Source organism: Nicotiana tomentosiformis, chromosome 2 (assembly GCF_000390325.3).
Source record: "Nicotiana tomentosiformis chromosome 2, ASM39032v3, whole genome shotgun sequence".
Lineage (NCBI taxonomy): Eukaryota > Viridiplantae > Streptophyta > Magnoliopsida > Solanales > Solanaceae > Nicotiana > Nicotiana tomentosiformis.
In genome coordinates, this window is record NC_090813.1 from 98117559 (window position 1) to 98137420 (window position 19862).

Here is a 19862-nt window from a genome sequence, read left to right on the forward strand (position 1 = left end):
TAATAAGACAGAGCATTTTTCACAACCAGTTGTGTTAAAATTATCGCAAACACAAGCATCCAGTATAGCAAAACAAAGAAGGGGAATGATTTAGAAAACCTCCATAATACTTTGATATGCTCTCTTTCTTTTTTCTTCTTTTTTTTTGTTTGGGGGTGGGGGGTGGGGGGAGCTATCAAAGGATGAACCAAATTAAATGATTGTTGTAGAATAGCTATTCCTCACAATTGCTCTCTTTTGTCTTTAAAAGGCTAGTGTTAAAGACGAGGATCAATTTCAAGATATAACGTTGTTATAGTTCAATGTTCCACGATTTTAAAAGGCTAGTGTTAAAGACAAAAATCATTTAAGATACAGTGTTGTTAGAGTTCAAAGTCGCACGACATAGAAAGAAAGAAAGTGAAGTTTTCTAATTATCCGATAGGTCCTCGAAAATAAGTATAGACGTCTCCAGTCTCCATACCGCAAGACTCTATTAGACATACTCATGACTCGTGAGACCTATGCAACATAGGCTCTAATATCAAGTTGTCACGATCCAAAACACACCAATGACCGTGATAGCACCTAACACACAGGCTAAGCGAACCAACAATTTTGATTTTAAAATAAGTGCAAACCATCAAATGTTCAGATGATTTCTGAGTTTTCTTATTTTTTTCCTAGCATAATAACCTAATTTTGTTATCATATAGTAGGGGTGTCAATGGTTCGGTTCAGCCGGTTATTCTATAAAATTTGTACCATACCAATTTTTCGATTATTCTATTGTGTATAACTAAAATTAGACATATAGAAACCGTACCAGTCATGTCGATTTCTCTTCGGTATCGGTACGGTTCAGTTAATTTTCGGCATTTTTTAAAAATATCATTTATAAGTCACTAGTAGAAACAAAATGCAATAGTATACGTACTTTTATACGACTTAGCAAAACTTTCTAGACATTTTTATTATTTAAAGGATAATGAATTAAGAAAATATGAAAGATGGCCAAAGTATAGATCCATCAAGCGTAAAAGAAATTAAGCAAAGACAAAAAAAAAATATAAATCACATGAGTGAAAATATATTAAGCAAATTAGGACTCAAGAATAAAGTCTATAGAAGATTAAATATTCGAAAATATAAATTTAAATCATACGAAAGCAAACATATTCAATACATTATAGTTTGCTATTCTTAATCGCTAGAATATCTTGTGTCTTGCTAGTGAATATGTTGGAAATAGTTTAGTTCCAATAGGAGTAGTATAATAGGTTTGGGAATTAAAATTTTGAGTTTAATTATTTGTTGTCTTGTAATCGTTTTCATAATTCCGAGGCCCAAGAAAAAATTCAATATTTTATTATTTTTAAACTTAATATATATATATATATATATATATATATATATATATATATATATATATATATATATATATATATATATATATTTTCCATGTAAATTTATTCGGTACAGTTCGATATTTATTCGATTTATTTTCATAAAATAAAAAATATATCATAATTATCGGTATAGTTATAGATTTATATAAAAATTTATGATTTTATTAAAAAAAATCTAAAAATCGGTTCGGTGCGATACAGTTCGATCGGTTTAGTCGGTTTTTAAATATCCATATGGTCCTCAAATATCTCTCATTTGATCAAAACGATATCGTTGCCCCTACTGAAAAGCGAAAAGTAAATGATCCACGACACGAGCCAACCACGTTACTGGGAAATTATCTAGCGATTGTGTATTCGCCACGTCATCCAAGTCCTACTCAGACCCCAATTCATCCACGGCAAACCTTATTCGTCGACGACAGAAAAGTACAACCTCAAACTACATTTTCAACATACCCAAACTACCCTTAGCACATCCACCTATTTCCAGCCACTAACCATCTCAATGGTGGTTAAAGCACCTATAAAATTACATGCCCATTTCCGTCATTCTATCTCCATTCAAGTAACCCGAGAAAAACCCGAACCCACTAATCATATATTCTTCTGAATAAAACATTTCTCTCTTTCCACTTTCTCTATAACAAAAAGCTATCCAATCTCCGCGTCTTTGGTTTCCCAAGGTAACTCATCAATGGCGACCGGTTTAATCCGACGAGCTATTTCTAGGGTCCACTCATCGCCGGCGGCGAAGCTAGTTGTCGCTCGAGCCCACGCATCAGAGGCCAAAGCCCATCAATCAGAATCCAAGCAGCAGCCAAACATCAAGTCATTTCAAATTTACCGATGGAGTCCAGACAACCCAGGTAAACCCGAGCTCAAGGAATACAAAATCGATTTAAAAGAATGCGGTCCAATGGTCTTAGATGCTTTAATCAAAATCAAAAACGAAATCGACCCATCACTTACGTTTCGTAGATCCTGTAGAGAAGGGATATGTGGGTCCTGTGCTATGAATATTGATGGTTGCAATGGACTTGCTTGTTTGACTAAGATCGATTCGGGTGCTGAATCGACGATTACGCCGTTGCCACATATGTTTGTGATTAAGGATCTGGTTGTGGATATGACTAATTTCTATAATCAGTATAAGTCTATTGAGCCGTGGTTGAAGAGGAAAACGGAGTCGCCGACGCCTGGGAAGGAGATACCGCAGAGTAAGAATGATAGGGCTAAGTTGGATGGGATGTATGAGTGTATTCTGTGTGCTTGCTGTAGCACATCATGCCCTAGTTACTGGTGGAATCCTGAGTCTTATCTTGGTCCGGCTGCGCTGCTTCACGCTAACCGGTAATATTTCTTTGATTCTTTGTTCCTTTGAATTTTTTTGTATTCATGTCTAGGCTCTTTCTTGTTTGCCTTTACTCTCTAGTGATGTGCTGTATTTTGCTCAAATAAGAAGTTAAAGATAGCTATAGTTAATAAAAATTATAACTTGGAGGGTTCCTATTTGCCTAAGCCTAAGCCTGATGGGAGGTAACTTGTGTCCTTTTCTCGTTGGAATATTTGAGTTGTGCACAAGTTGGCCCGGACACCACCATTATTAAAAACGAGCTATAGATTGTAACTATGTGATTTCTTCTCCTCTGCCCAAACCTTGGTGGGTGGAGTTACCCGATGGAGTAGTAGAGGTGTGCTCAAGTTGGCTTGGACAACACTGTCATAAAAAATCAGGCTGACTACTGGTTTTACTCCCTCCGTTTCAATTTATGTGTATTACTTTTTTTAGACTATTACAAAAAGAATATTCCTATATTTCATAAGTTTTTAATTCCAATGATTCCATTTTACACGTAATGACACTCTTATAGGAGTGACATGACATGTTTAAGACCAAAAAATTCAAAGAGTATTTTTGGTATTGTTGTACACGCCCTTAGTTTAGATCACAAGATTCGAAAACTTTCTTTACATTCTTATGTTTCGTGCACAGTTAAACTAAAGACATAAAACAAAATAGAGTGAGTATTTGATTAAGAAAGTCGTGTTCCTTTTATGTATGAGATGAATGAATCTCTTTTCTACGAGGCGTATATGGTAAAACACTATGCAACTTTTGGAAGAAGTTTGATAAATCATATGCTGAAGGATCTTATTGTATGGTAAAACCATGCAACTTTCATGGATGTTCAGTCATTGGATCTTATTCTGAAGTATCTCATCATTAGACAATTTTGAAACATATTGATTTTCTGAACTTCTAATACTTTTTTTTTTGATAAAGTAATTGATTTCATTGCTGGCATCCAGGGGATGCAAAGCAAATTAGTTACAAAAGATGTGTAGCAAAAAGGATATTGCTAGCTCCATTACACTTGTTTAGAGTAGTACTAAGGAGCTAACAAAATTCAAAAGAGTATATCTCATTGGGGATAAATAAACCCAACTATACAAATACATTAGACAACTAGCTTTTAGACTTTGGAAAGTAGTTGATTCTCCATCAAAACATCTTATGTTTCTTTCATTCCAGATACTCCAAAAAATAGCAGCAGGTATCATCTTCCTGATTTGTATGTGCATAATATTGGCATGGGATTAGTTTAAAGGGAAAAGGGTCAAAAATACCCTTCTACTATGCGAAAAGGATCATTTATACCCTCCGTTATACTTTCGGTCTATTAATAACCCTGACATTACATAAATGGTCTAAAAATACCCCTACGCCGTTAGAATCCTCCACCTTGGCGAGTACCATTCCATGTGGCCTGACATGTCAATGTGGTGGATGCCATATGGTACGCCACCTCACCACCTCAACACTATCTTACTCCTCTCCTCTCCTCTCCCCTCCCCTCTCCTCCCCACCCCACCACCACCTCCCCCTTCAACCAACCACCACCGCCACCACTAACTCCTCCTTCACCACTCACTAATTCTTCCATACTATTAGACCACCATTCTTGACCACCATAGACAACATTCTTTCACCTTCTTCTCCGTGTTTTATTCACCACCTCCATTGACAATTACCTTGAACAAAGTTCATCCATCTCTGTTTGACCTCCATTGACTAGCTCATTCGCAGCTCCCTCCAATTTTACAAAGCTCAACAAAAACTTATTTTTATTACCATTCTAAAAGGTGATGATGAATGTTGCCGATTTTTGGTCTCCACAAGCAAAATTTCTCAAGAAAGCAGTGATATTTGGCCATTGATCTTCAAAAATCAGCACTGTTTTTTAATTTATTATTCAGTCTAGATCCTATTGGAAGATTGCAACTTCCCTATTAGGAATTTCCCATCAGATTGTAGTCTTTTCCATATATAAATTTTGGATTTTCTTTTTGTAAAATGACAATCATTTTTCTCTTAATTTACTGTGAGCCAAATAAATTTTATATTAGTCTTTAGCCGATTTTCATTAATAGCATTGATGCTCTTAACTGGATTACAAAGTAAAAATAAAAAAACTAGGTCACAGTTATTTTATAAAATTGCCACAGAATTGCAGCAACCTCTCCTAGGGTATTTCAAGCAACCTCTCCTATGTTATTTCAAGATCCAACTGAGTACTACGTGGGGTGTCTCGGATCTCCACAACACTTCCAATCTTATTTGAACTCTCATCGCATTTGCAGTAGCCACCACTGAAGAAGCTCAGTTTTCCACTTTGGAGAGATGTGTTCAAAGACTTGCCTTAAGGGAAAGAACTATTTTTAATTTTCCCACTACCTCTACTGAATTATTTGACTTTAGGGACATTACTTACGAGGTCTTAAGCTCTATAATACGCTAGCCTATGTGCTGCAACTGCAACTGATAGGGAATCCAAGTGTAGTGGCGGTGGTTGAGTGAAGGGGAAGGTGGTAGTGGAAGAAGAATGAGATGGAAGGGAGAAGGTGGGCCTGGCCAGGGACGTGGCATGCCATGTGTCATCCACGTCATTGACATGCCAGGCCACATGTAATATTACTCATCATGATGAAGGGTTCTAACAGTGGAGGGGTATTTTTGCACTAATTATGTAACGTTGGGGGTACTGGTGAACCAAAAGTATAACGGAGGGTATAAATGATCCTTTTCACATAGTAGAAGGGTTATTTTGACCCTTTTCCCTAGTTTAAATGGAGTAATGTGGTCAGTGAGGATTTAAATGAGTATCTCGGCTCTCATATTAGCTAGTAAGGTTCTAAGAAACTAGTAAGTTTTTAGAAGTCCTTTACTATTCTTTCTTAGTGTGGACATCTCAGTTGAGAATGGGAGAAGTTGAAAGCATGTGCTGGGCTGTAGCCATTCAAAAATGACGTAATACTAATGAAATGGCTTTTTTCTATTCAGTTCTACAAACTTGAGGGATGTATTATGTTGAGTGTTATTATAGTGATGTTATTAAACCTCAGGCCAAACTCAAGCAATGCAGTTTTAGATTTACGTTTCCTGAGATGTACCATTGTTTATTTAGGCATTTGCATGATGGGGGAATAACAGTTTTGGATGTCTAAAATGTTGATACTCGCCTTGATTCTGTTACTTTCTATAAGAAGTTCTACAGCATTAACCCCACTGTCATTGGTATGCCATATGCTGCCTATTATTATCTTTACTGAAAAGTATTTTTTCCTGCCCATACTTACAATATACTTAATAGAGGTTATGTCTTATTTTTGAAATGCAGATGGATTATGGATAGCCGTGATGAATATACTCAGGAGCGCCTGGATGCAGTTAATGATGAATTCAAGCTTTATCGCTGCCATACTATTCTGAACTGTTCTCGTGCTTGCCCAAAGGGATTGAATCCTGGGAAGCATATTCAGAATATCAAGCGTCTGGAGCTTGCATCTTGAGCCAGCAGTGATGTCGTTCCAAGCTCTTTTGCTAAGATTTGATTTTGAAGGACCAGTAGGAGGTTGTTTCTCAAAATAATGTATGCACAGATTGTACTTTTCTCTGTGAGATCTTTTTTATACTTGAATTTGAGATGAAAGGTGCATCTCTCTTAAATATAATACAGTATCATTTTCAAGTACATTGCTCCATAATGCATGAAATATGTGTGTGTGTGTGTGTGTTCCCTTTTATAAGTTTTGTATAGATATGGCTATGTTTTTTCAAGGATGGTTGTTTGGAATGTCCATTGGTGCTTCCCTTTGTTTTTCCTTGACGATGTTCAAAGTCAAGATGAGCATTATCTCCTCGGCCGATGTGGTATTAGGTAGTTGTCTAATTTGGATCTGTATGATGTTGATGCAATTCAACTATTATTGAGGATGAGGATCTTTCTTGTTGATTAGGCATTATTTGCTACAATGCCATCATTTGCGTGCTCGTAATTTGGGATGCAGGAATTGTGAGTGTCTTACGAGTTTCTTTTCTTCTTTGGGTTTGCGCTTTGCAGACGGAAGAAGGAAAGAGATGTAGGAAACTAACTCTCTTAACCTACTTATTGGCTGGGAAATTTTGCACGCGATTATGTTTATTTCTGAAGCCAAATTGAACAAAATATTTTCCATGGGAAGTTCTCCCTGGAAAAGGTTTTACCCTGAGATTTAAAGATTGCAGTAATGTTTAAATTTTGATAGAAGCAAGTGATATGGAGTAAGAGTTGGGACTATTTGTGAATGACTTCCGCCCATAGTTGAGATAAGTCATTTTCCCACCTTCTTCAAAATATTATTCTTTGGACATATTTTCTATTAATGGAAAACTTGAATTTTTTTAATGAAAATTTAAATATTGATGGAACAACTGGAAATGATTTCATCGTGAAATATTTTTCAATAAAAGCTTACCACACTCCAAAAGTTACAGTTCCTCATGTGTGAAGTGTGACGATTTGATTATAAATTCGAGTGAATACTCAAAACTAGTACCAAGGTAATTCATATATTTGCACAATATTCAGATGATCTCCTAGATAATTGCTCAACTCCTAAACTAGAATATTAATATAGAAATACTATTCCTATATAATCCCCACCTAGCTGTAATTAGAACCAATATCAGATGCTATGTTGTGTTGAAAGAAGAGGAAAAAGAATGAAGTTATTAGTAGTAGCTAGCTTTCTGGTTTATATGGTCATTATTCAGAATATGAGTAAAGTTGGAACAAGCACTCGCCTTCCCTTTCTAATAAATCCTAAAACTGTGGAACCATATCAATACATCACAGTAACAGGTTACTCAAAACAACCCATTTCTGCATTACGAGGAGATTAATCCTTTCATATTTTACCATTAGGTGGATAATAAACTAATAATCTTGCCACATTTTCTTCTACTAATAGGTTGTAACAACAACTGCGACATAGCCTGTTGCTATTGTGATATCACAAAACAGCCACCTCTCTGCGTCCAGTGCTGCCGAGAAGAGCGTTGAGACCCTGAATTTGCAGGTAATTCTCTCTTCTTTTGGCGCAAGCTTCAAAACTCGTTGGATAGTGTCCTCTTTGACCTTCTCCACTTAATACCAGACCTTTCTCTTATTTTTGACAGCTTCAAGCAAATACTGCTTATAATTGATGCATCTATCAAATTCAAGAAGAAAGCAAAAATGGTGATTTTGGACTACAAGTTGTATCAAAAGATTGGAGCCTTAGATCTCAAAGCATGCTAAGTTAGAGCTTCTCTTTTAGCTGCATTACGAAATTATGATTCATCAATGTGTTCTATTTCATGCAATGAATCTGAGGTCTTATTTCCTAGCCTTTATATTTGCAAACAGGGAAGTATGTTGTCAAGTTTCTCAAATGCAGCCATAACGGGCAAGAAATATCTTGGTCAACGAGTGGAACCAACGCTCTCTTCTAAATATGCTTTTCAAATAGGTTTAAAAGAGATGTATAAAGCCATTGTATAGAATTCGTTGAAGTTTGCTCTCGTTATTTACAGCATACATCATACATTATCAAGTTTCATTCTTTCCACAAAATTGTAATGACATGGTTTCACTTCAGTTTTATTCATAAATTAAGAACCAATATGAAGATCAAGGCATTCGTCTGTCGTTCCAATTCCTTGGTATTTGGGATTCTTTTGTTAGAGAGCATGAAGCACTCGAAGCTGGGTCTTGATTGGCAGCATAGTCTAGACAAGAACAATCTAGCAAGACGTCCTATTGTTAAACCTCTAGTATCTAACAACAAGTTACAGTTACTATACGGATTTCAAATTTATTTCTCAAATGTAAGAAAGAAAAAAAGTCATAAAATCGATTAATATCCATACAAGGACCAGCTACTCCAATCTTCATGACAATATAATAAGCATTTGGCTATCTCATCCCCTCGAAAAACAGTTAAAATGGGTGTGGGGTTGGGGGTTTTGTGTGGGGTTGGGGGTTTTGTGGGGGGTGGGGAGAGAGACTGGGACTTTCTGAGCTAAATCCTGCTTCTCAAAATTGAAGGGTAGTCCAAGTTAAAAGAAGAGTACTTGATTTCAGATTAGGCTCATTATTCATTAAAAGCTGGTAATTTCCAGCAGGCCACCTTTAGTCCTTGTAAAAGCAGCAAGTTTGATACAACTCACTCACATATTGACTTCACCTCATTGGCCACTTCCAACTTTTTGAGTTTATAGGAAATGCTATTGGTACTGAACTAATGTACTAAAGAGACACAATAAGGTAAAACTCACAAAATGAGTACCATATCTATAGCCTCCTCGTAAGTCCAAGAAACACGACAGCTGAAGCAATCTGAACTTTCAAATCTGCAATATCAATATCATGGCCGCCTTCAACGAGACCCCAACTGTCAACCTGGAAGAAGCCGAAGAAAAGTCAGCACTTAAACTTGAGGAACAACTCTGGGTAAATGATGGACCACAGTCCTGGCGGTTAATGTAATTTAGGATACACGAGTCCTAGAAAAGATAATGAAGGAAAATTGACTGTAGTACAAACCTGCAAATCTTCCTCGAGCCTAATCAACTCAATAGCCTCTTCAATCCCCAATCTACCACGGAAAATTCCAAGTGCAATGACTAACGAATGTGCAGCAGAAGAATTGCATCAACTGTTACCAATTCACAATCATCCATTTTCTTGAGAAGGCTTTCAATGGTACTAACAAGACCATCATCTTGCTTTCCACCAAAAAAACTGGTATATACAGCTGGCTTGAAGCCAAATTCTAACTCTACCCACTTAAGAAGAGGATCGATTTTCTCCACTTGACGCTCTGTGAATTTCAATTGTCAGATTAATATGTGAAAAGTACTAATATTATGAAACCCAAATGAATTGCCAAAACAAACAGAGAACTGCAGGCCTGCCGGTAAGCATACTACAAGAAAGGATCATATTTATGCTCAGAATCTGGAGTCAACTCTTCTAGATCTCGTGATAATACACAGTGCAAAAGTAATTAATTGTAGGTGCTTTACAGCCAGCCAAATAGATGGAACTTTTGAGCGCTAAGCTTATCCTAAAGAAGGACCTAACAATGTTACAAGATCCTAGGATCACTTTAATATGTGATATGCTCCACTAAATACTACAGTAGTTTTTTTTAGATCGTCCCAGGAATCAAAAAGGGACTTCACGGTTTTAAAATACAACAAGCGACTAGAATAGACAGATATAATCACAGGTGCTGATATTTGTGCTCCAAGAAGTTAGTTCCCGTGCTCCGTCAACACTGAAATACATCATGCCTTTTACCAACATTGAAGAGTACGTTCCCTTTCCTGGGCACCTTTCCACACCTCTGACCAGTGGATCCTATAAGGTCTTCATTCTTCGCACATGAGACTCAATCCTTTTAAAGACAAAAACGGCATCTGTAGCACAACCCTAGTCCAACCATGTCATGTCCAACCAGTTTCTCCTCACGCAAACCTGTAGCCCCTCTTGGTAAAACTCTCACACACTAGTATCCATTGCCCTATCACAAGTTTTTTCTTCAGTTGACTGAAATCAAACCTTGAACATAGTTCCTTTTCTACCAAGGAAGTAGTGTCGTTTTTGGGACCACCAATATATTGCTAAGTGAATCTCTAAGGTACAGTTGTATAGAAGCAGCTAGATTTTTTGAAAGCTTAAATGCTATATACCCATTGCATCTTCGTGATGCCTTTTATTTAATCCACTTACTTTATCCAAAAAAAAAAAAAAAAATCTCTAAGGTACAGTGGGAAGTTCACATGTAAACGGAGCGGAGGAACAAATTTCCGGAGCACAGAAATCAGCGTTGTGTTATCATTTCTATCATGTCCTCCAAAATTTGAAATAAATCTAATATGGGGCAGCAGAATTGTGTTTTCACAAAATGCTCATAATATACTTTGCAATAGTGGCATCTAGACAAGGCTCTCTGTCTGCCTATCAGAAAAAATCACACAGAGAAAAAGAAACACTCCCTCCTTCCAACTCGAAGTAAACTAGCTAAAAGCAGTATGGTATGTCTTCGGCAAATACCAAAACTGATGGTGGATGAGATCTAGACATACAAATACGGAAATCTGTATATATATATATATATATATATATATATATATATATATATATATATATATATATATGTTTGTTCTTAATTTCAAAGACGAGGACAGCTGGGAAGCAAAGAACTTTTTAAAATTATATCAGACCACTACTATTTGTCACATTATAGAAACAAAATCTTGATCATTAGAAATTGACCAGACAAGTAAAGGATCAGACCTAAGTTTGCTCCTAAAGATATATGTAGGAACAGCGAAAATCAAAATAATTAGAGCACATTCTGAAAATAGATAAAAATTATACTTTGCAACTTGCAAGATAACATACCACGAACTCCGCTTGTCAGATCATTATCCCCAGGAGCACGACAGAATACTAAATCTTGAGGGAATTTCTTCATCAATGATCAATAATCTTTTGACGCGTCAGTGGAACTCTTTCTAGGGCAGTACATGAAAGTTTCATCAGTGGCATAGTAAAGGGTCTGATCCCATCTGCTTCCTACAATTAAAAGACATTTCAGGACTAGGGTGACAAAAACACACAACTTAAACATCAAGTTAAATGGAAGTATCAAATATCCCTTGAAATAACATAAATGGTACCAATGTATTACACACAAAAACACATGAATAACAAAGCAATCAACCCACAAAAAAAAATCACAAAAGAATTTCCCAATTACTTCCCGTTAAGTTATATATGCCGTGAATTTTTACACTATCAGGTCGCCTAAAGGATATCTACAGGTAAACCTCTTTTAAATATAGGATTTTTAATCTTGAAAATAAGATAGGTTACATGCTCCGGCAGGCAGATGGGATAAATATTTCTTTACATTGACATTGTATATAACTTAAACTCTTCCAAAATATGCTAATGAACCAATGTGCATATGTGAGAAAATAGGGAGAAATTTCCAAAGTACTTCTGTTAATTTGTATACACCGTCATTACGAAGATTATTTTACACTATGAGGTGACCTAAAGGATATTTACAACAGGTTAAGTCCTCCAACAAGTAAAGGTGACTTGATGGTACAAAACACATGAATAACCAAACAACCATCCCACCAATCTACAGAAAGTATTTCTTAATTACTACTTAATCCTAAATATGCTAATGAACTAAAATGAGCACCTGGTATTCCCATTCAGCAGCAATAGCTTTGGCAAGAGCTAAAGTGGGGCATTTGAGGGGACGCTTAGAAGGGGTTTTAAGGGTACGATAATCAAGCATAACACTCCAACCAATTCCATCATCAGCTTCTCTAGTTGTCACTTTCTTGTAAAACCTCTTCCCCACAATTGATCCAGTCATGAATGACATAGGCATAGACACAGATGCTGAATCTTGTGATGATAGAGGTGAAGTCTTTTTTGGACCTTTTATGATAATATTATCATTGGTTGTTGAAGAATTTGGATCCCCGCCGTAAAAAGTGAAGGAGGAAGAAGATGGGTCATCTGATGATTCGGGTTGTGCTGAAGTTGCTAAGTTACTGAAAATACGGGTTTGAGAAGCGGTTAGGGTTTTAAGGAAGGTAAAGTTTGTTGCTTTAAGACTTCTTCTCACGATTTCAGCCGCCATAGCCCTGAGCTGAGTTGAAGCTACGCAGAGTTGATCGGTGCAGCTGAAGAAGATGCTATATTTTGTAGCTGCTCATTCTGTTTTGGGCCTAGGCCCAATTCATTCTTACAGGAGCCGTGCCTCAATTAAACGGCAGAAATTCAAAAATAGCCAGATTTACAAGTAGTCATTCAAAAATAGCCACTGTTTCAAAAGTAATCGAAATTTAGCCACTTTTTATGTAAAGCTAAATCTGAACATAAATACTATTCAAAATCCGAAAAATACTCCAACATAATATACTGAAATTCCAGTATAATATACTGGAACTCCAGTATATTATACTGGATATTATATTGGAGTTCCAGTATAATATACTGGAGTTCCAGTATAATATACCGGTCCAACATAATATGATGGAAGTTCATACACATGTGCTCCAATCTCCAGTATATTATGCTGGAACTTTCCCCATGTTGGAGTTCTAGCATAATATGCTGGAAGTTCATATACAGGTGCACCGATCTACAGTATATTATGCTGGAACTTTCTGTGTTGGAACAAAATAGTGGCTATTTTTCAATGACTTTGCAAACGCTTGCTACTTTTGAATGACCAGTCCGAAAATTAGCTAGCTCGTGCTAATTTTACCAATTAAATATTTAGGCCCAATTGCTTTTTCTATAGGGCCCGAAGATGTAAAAATTGCACGGGCGCCCTATTTAGTCGCTCCCATTTAATTTGTATGACTTTTTAATTTTTTTTTTAATTTGTACCCACTTTTTAAACAACTTTAGGCCCTTTTCTCCTCTTCCTTCTTATTCTTTTTCTTCTTCGGGTGACAGTAATTTTATATGATATTTGTGAACATAATTTAAGGTAGTTTATGATGTTTTATAGTGGTGAGATGTTATGACTCTTTATTTTTTTTTACTATTGCTTAAGGTTTCTTCTTCTTCTTCTTAATTGCAAAATGGATTCGTTAAATTTATTGTTGTTTTGACAAATTAATGATTGAGGTTTGTTTTTGATGATATTTGGAGGTTATATTTTAAATTTGAGCTCATTTGGAGTAGATTTAGGTATTAAATCATATATTGGATTGTTATAATTTGAAGAACAAATTTCTGTTTCTGAGCAATTTGCACTTCAGGCATATTCGGCCTTAAGTGCATGAAAACGTTGGTCACATTTCAGACCTTTTGGCCTTAAGTGCATCTGGAGTGTAATTTTTCACTCAGGCTTATTGGCCTTAAGTGTAGGAAAACGTTTGTTGCACTTCAGACCTTTTGGCCTTAAGTGCATCTGAAGTGTAATTTTTCACTTCAGACTTATTGGCCTTAAGTATAGGAAAACGTTTGTTGCACTTTAGACCTTATGGCATGTGATGACCCAATAGGTCATCTTATGTTTTAGAACCTAATTTTACGCTTTGAAGCCTTAAATACCTCATTTTAGCCTTTCTCGATTTACGTGCACAGTCCGAGTATTTTTCTGGAAAGCTTTTATGTTAAAAACTGAGAAAATATGAATTATTTGCCTTAAGATCCATTTGAGTTGACTTCGGTCAATGTTTTGAGCAAACAGACCCGGATTCGTGTTTTGACGGTCCTAGTGGGTCTGTATCATGATTTGGGACTTGGGACGGTCCTAGTTTCTTTTAATCTTTCATTACACTTCCTAAGATTTCAACCTAAAATCTAGTGTTTTCATGGTGGAAATTGGGGGTTTGGGTAGAATTAAGAATTTTTGTAAAATTGGGAATTAGACCTCAAATTGAGGTCGAATTCCAAAATAAATTACACAACCGGGCTTAGGGGTGAATGGGTAATCGGATTTTGGTCCGAATTTCGGGTTTGGACCAAGCGGGCCCAAGAGTTGACTTTTGTTGACTTTTTCAATAATGACCTAAATTGAATTCTTTACAATTGTGGGTAGTTCCTAAGACTTAATTTGAATCGTTTGGTTGGTAATTTTTTAAATTCTATTGGTTTGGAGGCTTGTTTGAAAGGCAAAGCTGTGATTGAGCTTTGAGTGGACCTTTGGAGCGAGGTAAGTGTCGTGGTTAACCCTGACTTGAAGGATTAGGAATTGTTTATCTACTTGCTACATGTTTAGATGTTAGGTACAACGTATATGTGAGATGATAATTACTTATGCGTTGTTGTCGGGTTAAAGCATGCGGGTGAGACTTGTTCCTTGTAGTTTATTGCTTACTTTGATCTTGTTATCCATGCTTAGACTAGTTACTTACTAAATTGATCGTTCTTATCGTGTTTACTGGTTTTTATGATAATTGAGTATTAATTCCAAAGTTTAGATTTGTATTGTGGAAACCACTATTGAAGTAAGGCTTGTTCTTGTTGATTCTATCTCCCTGCTATTACGCGTTCATTGATATGTGGTAAGGGAGAGTGTTAATGCACGAAGGGTGATGCAGTGCCATATTGTGAGTGTTAATGCGCGAAGGGTGATGTCATGCCATATTGTGAGTGTTAATGCACGAAGGGTGATGTCGTGTCGTATTTATTAATTTTTATTGTGAGGTTAAGAGTAAAAGCACTGGGTGATGCCGTGCAATTTTCTTCATTGTGTTTAGTTGTTTCCACTAGTTAAAAGCATGTTGACTATTCTGGTTATCATTTCCGCTGTATCTCTTATATTTTGTGCCCCTTTAGCATGTCCCCCTCCCAATAGTACATGCTTAGCTGTTATTGTTGTTTTCTTGTACATATACTGTTATCTGCATAGGTTTATTATGTGGGTGTCTTGTCATAGCCTCGTCACTACTTCGTCGAGGTTAAGCTCGACACTTACGAGTGCATGGGGTCGGTTGTACTCATACTACACTCTGCACATCTTGTGCAAATTTTGGTACCTGTCCTAGCTGATCGTGAGGCTTAGCAGCTTGGACTTGCTTATTGGAGACTCAAGGTAGATCTGCTGGCATCCGCAAACCTTGGAGTCCCCTTCTATCTCCCCTATTTTACTATTTATTTTCATTCAGAACAATTGTATTTCTTTCAGACTTTATTTGTAGAAAATCTTAGAAGCTCGTGAGTTCTGACTCCAGATCCGAATTGTATCAGATATTATGGGCTTTATGTTATTTCGCATTTCTGTTTTATCTTCTATTTACTTTAATTTATTCTTTTATTGAAATTGACTAAAATTGGTTTAAAGAATCCTCTAACACTGGCTTGCCTAGTAAGTGAAATATTAGGCGCCATCACTGTCTCGAAGGTGGGAATTCCGGGTCGTGACAAGTTGGTATCAGAGCAGTAGGTTTCCTAGGTCTCACAATTCACGAGTAGGCTTTGTAATGTCTGGAGGATCGGTATGCAAATGTTTGTACTTATCTTCCAGAGGGTATGAAGTTTAGGAACATATTTCACTTCTATTCTTCTCTGTCACGCGATTTTTTTCTCTCATTGCTAATTGAACTCTTCTACTCTTATTCTCTCGCAGATAGCGAGAACACGTACTGCATCTTCAGCTGAGCAGCAGCCAGAGCTCCTAGTGGTAGCTCCTACGAGGGGCAAAGGTCGAGGTTGAGGCCTTGCCAGAGGCCGAGGCAGGGGCAAAGCTCAGCCCAGATCTCGAGCAGCAACACCAGCAATGGAACCTCAGGTAGAGTTTGACGATGAGGTTCCAGTCCAGACTGTTCCTGTCAGACCAGCTCAGGTCCCGGAGGGTTCATCGCCACCCCAGTACTTCAGAATGCTTTGTTCTGTTTGGTGGGCCTTATGGAGAGGGTGGCCTAGGCCGGTACATTTCCCATGGCACCAGCCGTCTCTCAGGCTGAGGGAAGAGCACAAACTCCCACTACTCCCGCTTCGGAGCAGATGGCTCCCCAGTATCAGACTCCAGCACCTCAGCCAGTCAAAGTAGTTCAGTCGGTTGTTGCGGCACAGGCCGGTGATGGACCAACTATGTCTTTTGAGGGCTTATTGAGATTGGACAAGTTTACCAAACTCTTCCCCAGTTCACTTCAGTGGTGCACCTTCTGAGGACCCACATGATTATCTTGACCGCTGCCATGAGGTTCTGCGGAACATGGGGATAATTGAGATCAATAGGGTCGATTTTGCTGTGTTTCAGATGACGGGCTCTACCAAGAGATGGTGGAAGGATTTTGTATTGACCTGACCAATGGGGTCGCCTGGTCTTACTTGGGACTAGTTCTCTCATATATTTCTTGAGAAGTTCGTTCCTGTCACATTGAGAGAAGATTTTCGCAGGCAGTTCGAGTGTCTCCAGCAGGGCAGTATGTCCGTCACTTAGTATGGGACCTATTTTGTAGATCTGGCCCATCATGCTATTCTTCTGCTTCCTATAGAAAGAGAGGGTGATGAGGTTTATTGAGGGACTCACTCACCTTATCAGGCTACAGATGGGCAAGGATACCAGAAGTGAGATTTCCTTTCAGGCCGCTGCTAATGTTGTGAGGAGGATCGAGATGGTTCTTGCACAGGAGCGAGGGCAGGGGTCTGATAAGAGGCCTCGTCAATTTGGTGGGTTCAATAGTGCCCCGTTTGGAGGCAGGGGTAATTTTGGTAGAGGTTATCCTCCCAGGCCGTTTCATTCAGCACTCCAGGCATCCCACGATGCTTCAGGTGGTCGTGGCCCTCATATGCCTTATTCCGATCATCTAGCCTACAGTGCACCACCCACCTCTGCTCCAAAGTTTTCAGGGTGGTTACTCAGGTCGACATGGTCAGTTTCAAGGTCAGCAGTCACATCAGCCGAGATCCTGTTATACTTGTGGTGATTTGAGGCACATTGCTAGATTTTGCCCTCATGCATCAAGCAGTTCACAACATCAGGGTTCTCGTGCCATGGTCCCATCACCGGGTGCTTCACCTCCTGCTCAGCCAACTAGAGGTAGGGGTCAGCCATCCAGAGGCGATGGTCAGGCCATTAGAGGTGGAGGTTAGGTCGCTAGAGCTGGGGGCCAGCCAGCTAAGGCCCGTCCTAGAGATGTAGTTCAGAGTGGTGGGGATTAGCGCCGATGCTATGCTTTTCCAGCTAGGCCTGAGGCTGAGTCATCTGACACTGTTATCACAGGTACTGTTTTAGTTTGCAGTAGAGATGCTTCAGTTCTATTTGATCAGGGTTCTACTTACTCCTATGTGTCATCCTATTTTGCTTCATATTTGGTTGTGCCTCGTGATTCTTTGAGTGATCCTGTGCATGTGTCCACACCTATGGGAGATGCTATCATTGTAGACCACATTTATCGTTCATGTGTGGTCACTATTGGGAATCTTGAGACTAGTGTAGATCTTCTACTTCTCGATATGGTAGATTTCAATGTTATCTTGGATATAGATTGGCTGTCACCTTATCACGCTATATTGGATTGTCATGCTAAGACAGTGACCTTAGACTTGATGGGGTTGCCTCAATTAGAGTGGAGAGGGACTCCTGGCCATTCTACTAGCAGGGTTATCTCTTATATGAAGGCTCAACATATGGTCGAGAAGGGGTGTCTAGCTTATTTAGCTTATGTCCGTGATTCTAGTGCGGAGGTTCCTACCATGAATTTAGTACCAATTGTCCGTGAGTTTGCAGATGTGTTTCCTACAGACGTGTCGGGGATGCCACCCAATAGGGATATAGATTTCTGTATTGATTTGACTCCGGGCACTCAGCCCATTTCTATTCCTCCATACCGTATGGCCCCACCAGAGTTGAAAGAATTGAAGGAGCAGTTATAGGATCTACTTGATAAGGTCTTCATTAGACCTAGTGTCTCACCCTAGGATGTGCCTGTGTTGTTCGTGAAGAAGAAGGATGGATCGATAAGGATGTGCATATATTACCGGCAGTTGAACAAAGTCACCATAAAGAACAAGTATCCATTGCCAATGATTGATGACTTATTTGATCAGCTTCAGGGTGCTAACGTGTTTTCGAAGATTTATTTGAGGTCTGGCTACCATTAGTTGAGGATTAGGGCTCTGATGTCCTTAAGACATATTTTCGAACTCAGTACAAGCATTATGAGTTTCTAGTGATGTCTTTTGGGTTGACAAATGCCCCAACAACATTTATGGATCTGATGAACCAAGTGTTTAAGCCTTATTTGGACTCCTTTGTGATTATGTTTATTAATGATATCTGCAATCGAGAGGAGCACGGGCAACATCTTCAGATTGTACTTCAAAGTATGAGAGACAACTAATTATATGCTAAGTTTTCAAAGTGCGAGTTTTGGTTGAATTCAGTCACTTTCTTGGGGCATATTGTATCAGCAGAGGGCATTCAGGTAGACCCTAAGAAGATTGAGGCAGTTCAGAACTGGCCTAGACCCACTTCAGCCACGGAGATCTAGAGTTTCTAGGGGTTGGCAGGTTATTACCGTTGGTTTGTGGAGGGGTTCTCATCTATAACAGACCCATTGACCAGGTTGACCCAGAAGGTTGTCCCGTTCAGATGGTCAGACGAGTGTGAGGCGAGCTTTCAGAAGCTCAAGACTTCTTTGACTACAATGCTGGTGTTGGTGTAGCCCCCAGGTTCAGGATCTTATACGATATATTGTGATGCATCCCACATTGGGCTCGGTGCAATATTGATGCAGGATGGCAGGGTGATTGCATATGCGTCACGGCAGTTGAAGGTCCATGAGAAGAATTACCCTTTCCATGACTTAGAGTTGGCAGCCTTTGTTCATGCACTGAAGATTTGGAGGCACTATCTTTACGGCATGTCGTGTGAGGTTTTCACGGATCATCGGAGCCTACAGTATTTGTTCATGTAAAAGGATCTCAATTTGAGACAGAGGAGGTGGTTGGAGCTATTGAAAGACTATGATATTGCCATCTTGTATCATCCCGGAAAGACCAATGTGGTGGCCGACACTTTGAGTATAAAGGCAGTGAGTATGGGTAGCCTTGACTAAATTCTAGTTGGTAAGAGACCACTTGCATTGGATGTTCAGGCCTTGGTCAATCAGTTCGTGAGATTGGATGTTTCTGAGCCCAGTCGTGTCCTAGCTTGTACAATCGCTCGGTCTTCCTTTTTTGAGCGCATCTGGGAGAGGCAGTATGACGACCCTCATTTGCTTGTCCGTAAGGACACAATGCGGCATGGTGGTGCCAAGCAGGTTACTGTTGGAGATGATGGAGTTTTGAGGATGTCGTGTTGTGTTTGTGTGCCTAATGTAGATGGACTTCATGAGTTGATTCTTGAGGAGGCTCACAGTTCTAGATATTCTATTCATCTGGGTGCCGCCAAGATGTATCGGGACTTGCGGCAGCATTATTGGTAGAGGAAAATAAAGAAGGACATAGTTGCATATGTAGCTCGGTGTCTAAATTGTCAGCATGTAAAGTGTGAGCATTAAAGACCTGGTGGTTTGCTTCAGAAGATGGACATTCATGAGTGGAAGTGGGAGCGTATCACTATGGATTTCGCTGTTGGACTCCCACGGACTCAGAGGAAGTTCGATGC

At 38.7% G+C, this 19862-nt stretch overlaps 1 protein-coding gene and 1 pseudogene across 1 annotated transcript; one reads left to right on the plus strand and one right to left on the minus strand.

The window, feature by feature from the left end:
• The first annotated feature begins 1960 nt into the window (after positions 1 to 1960).
• LOC104094658 (succinate dehydrogenase [ubiquinone] iron-sulfur subunit 2, mitochondrial-like) lies at positions 1961 to 6424 on the plus strand. Its single transcript, XM_009600632.4, has 2 exons — positions 1961 to 2741; positions 6071 to 6424. Exons 1-2 carry the CDS (start codon positions 2086 to 2088, stop codon positions 6240 to 6242), a joined length of 828 nt encoding a protein of 275 aa, XP_009598927.1. The 5' UTR covers positions 1961 to 2085; the 3' UTR covers positions 6243 to 6424.
• A 2402-nt stretch (positions 6425 to 8826) lies between these two features.
• LOC104101104 (uncharacterized) lies at positions 8827 to 12500 on the minus strand (annotated as a pseudogene).
• Positions 12501 to 19862: the final 7362 nt, after the last annotated feature.

Coding starts and splice junctions, on each gene's coding strand:
- LOC104094658 (XM_009600632.4), top strand. CDS start 2,086: ATGGCGACCGGTTTAATCCGACGAGCTATTTCTAGGGTCCACTCATCG. Junction 2,742..6,070: donor GCGCTGCTTCACGCTAACCG/GTAATATTTCTT, acceptor TTTGAAATGCAG/ATGGATTATGGATAGCCGTG.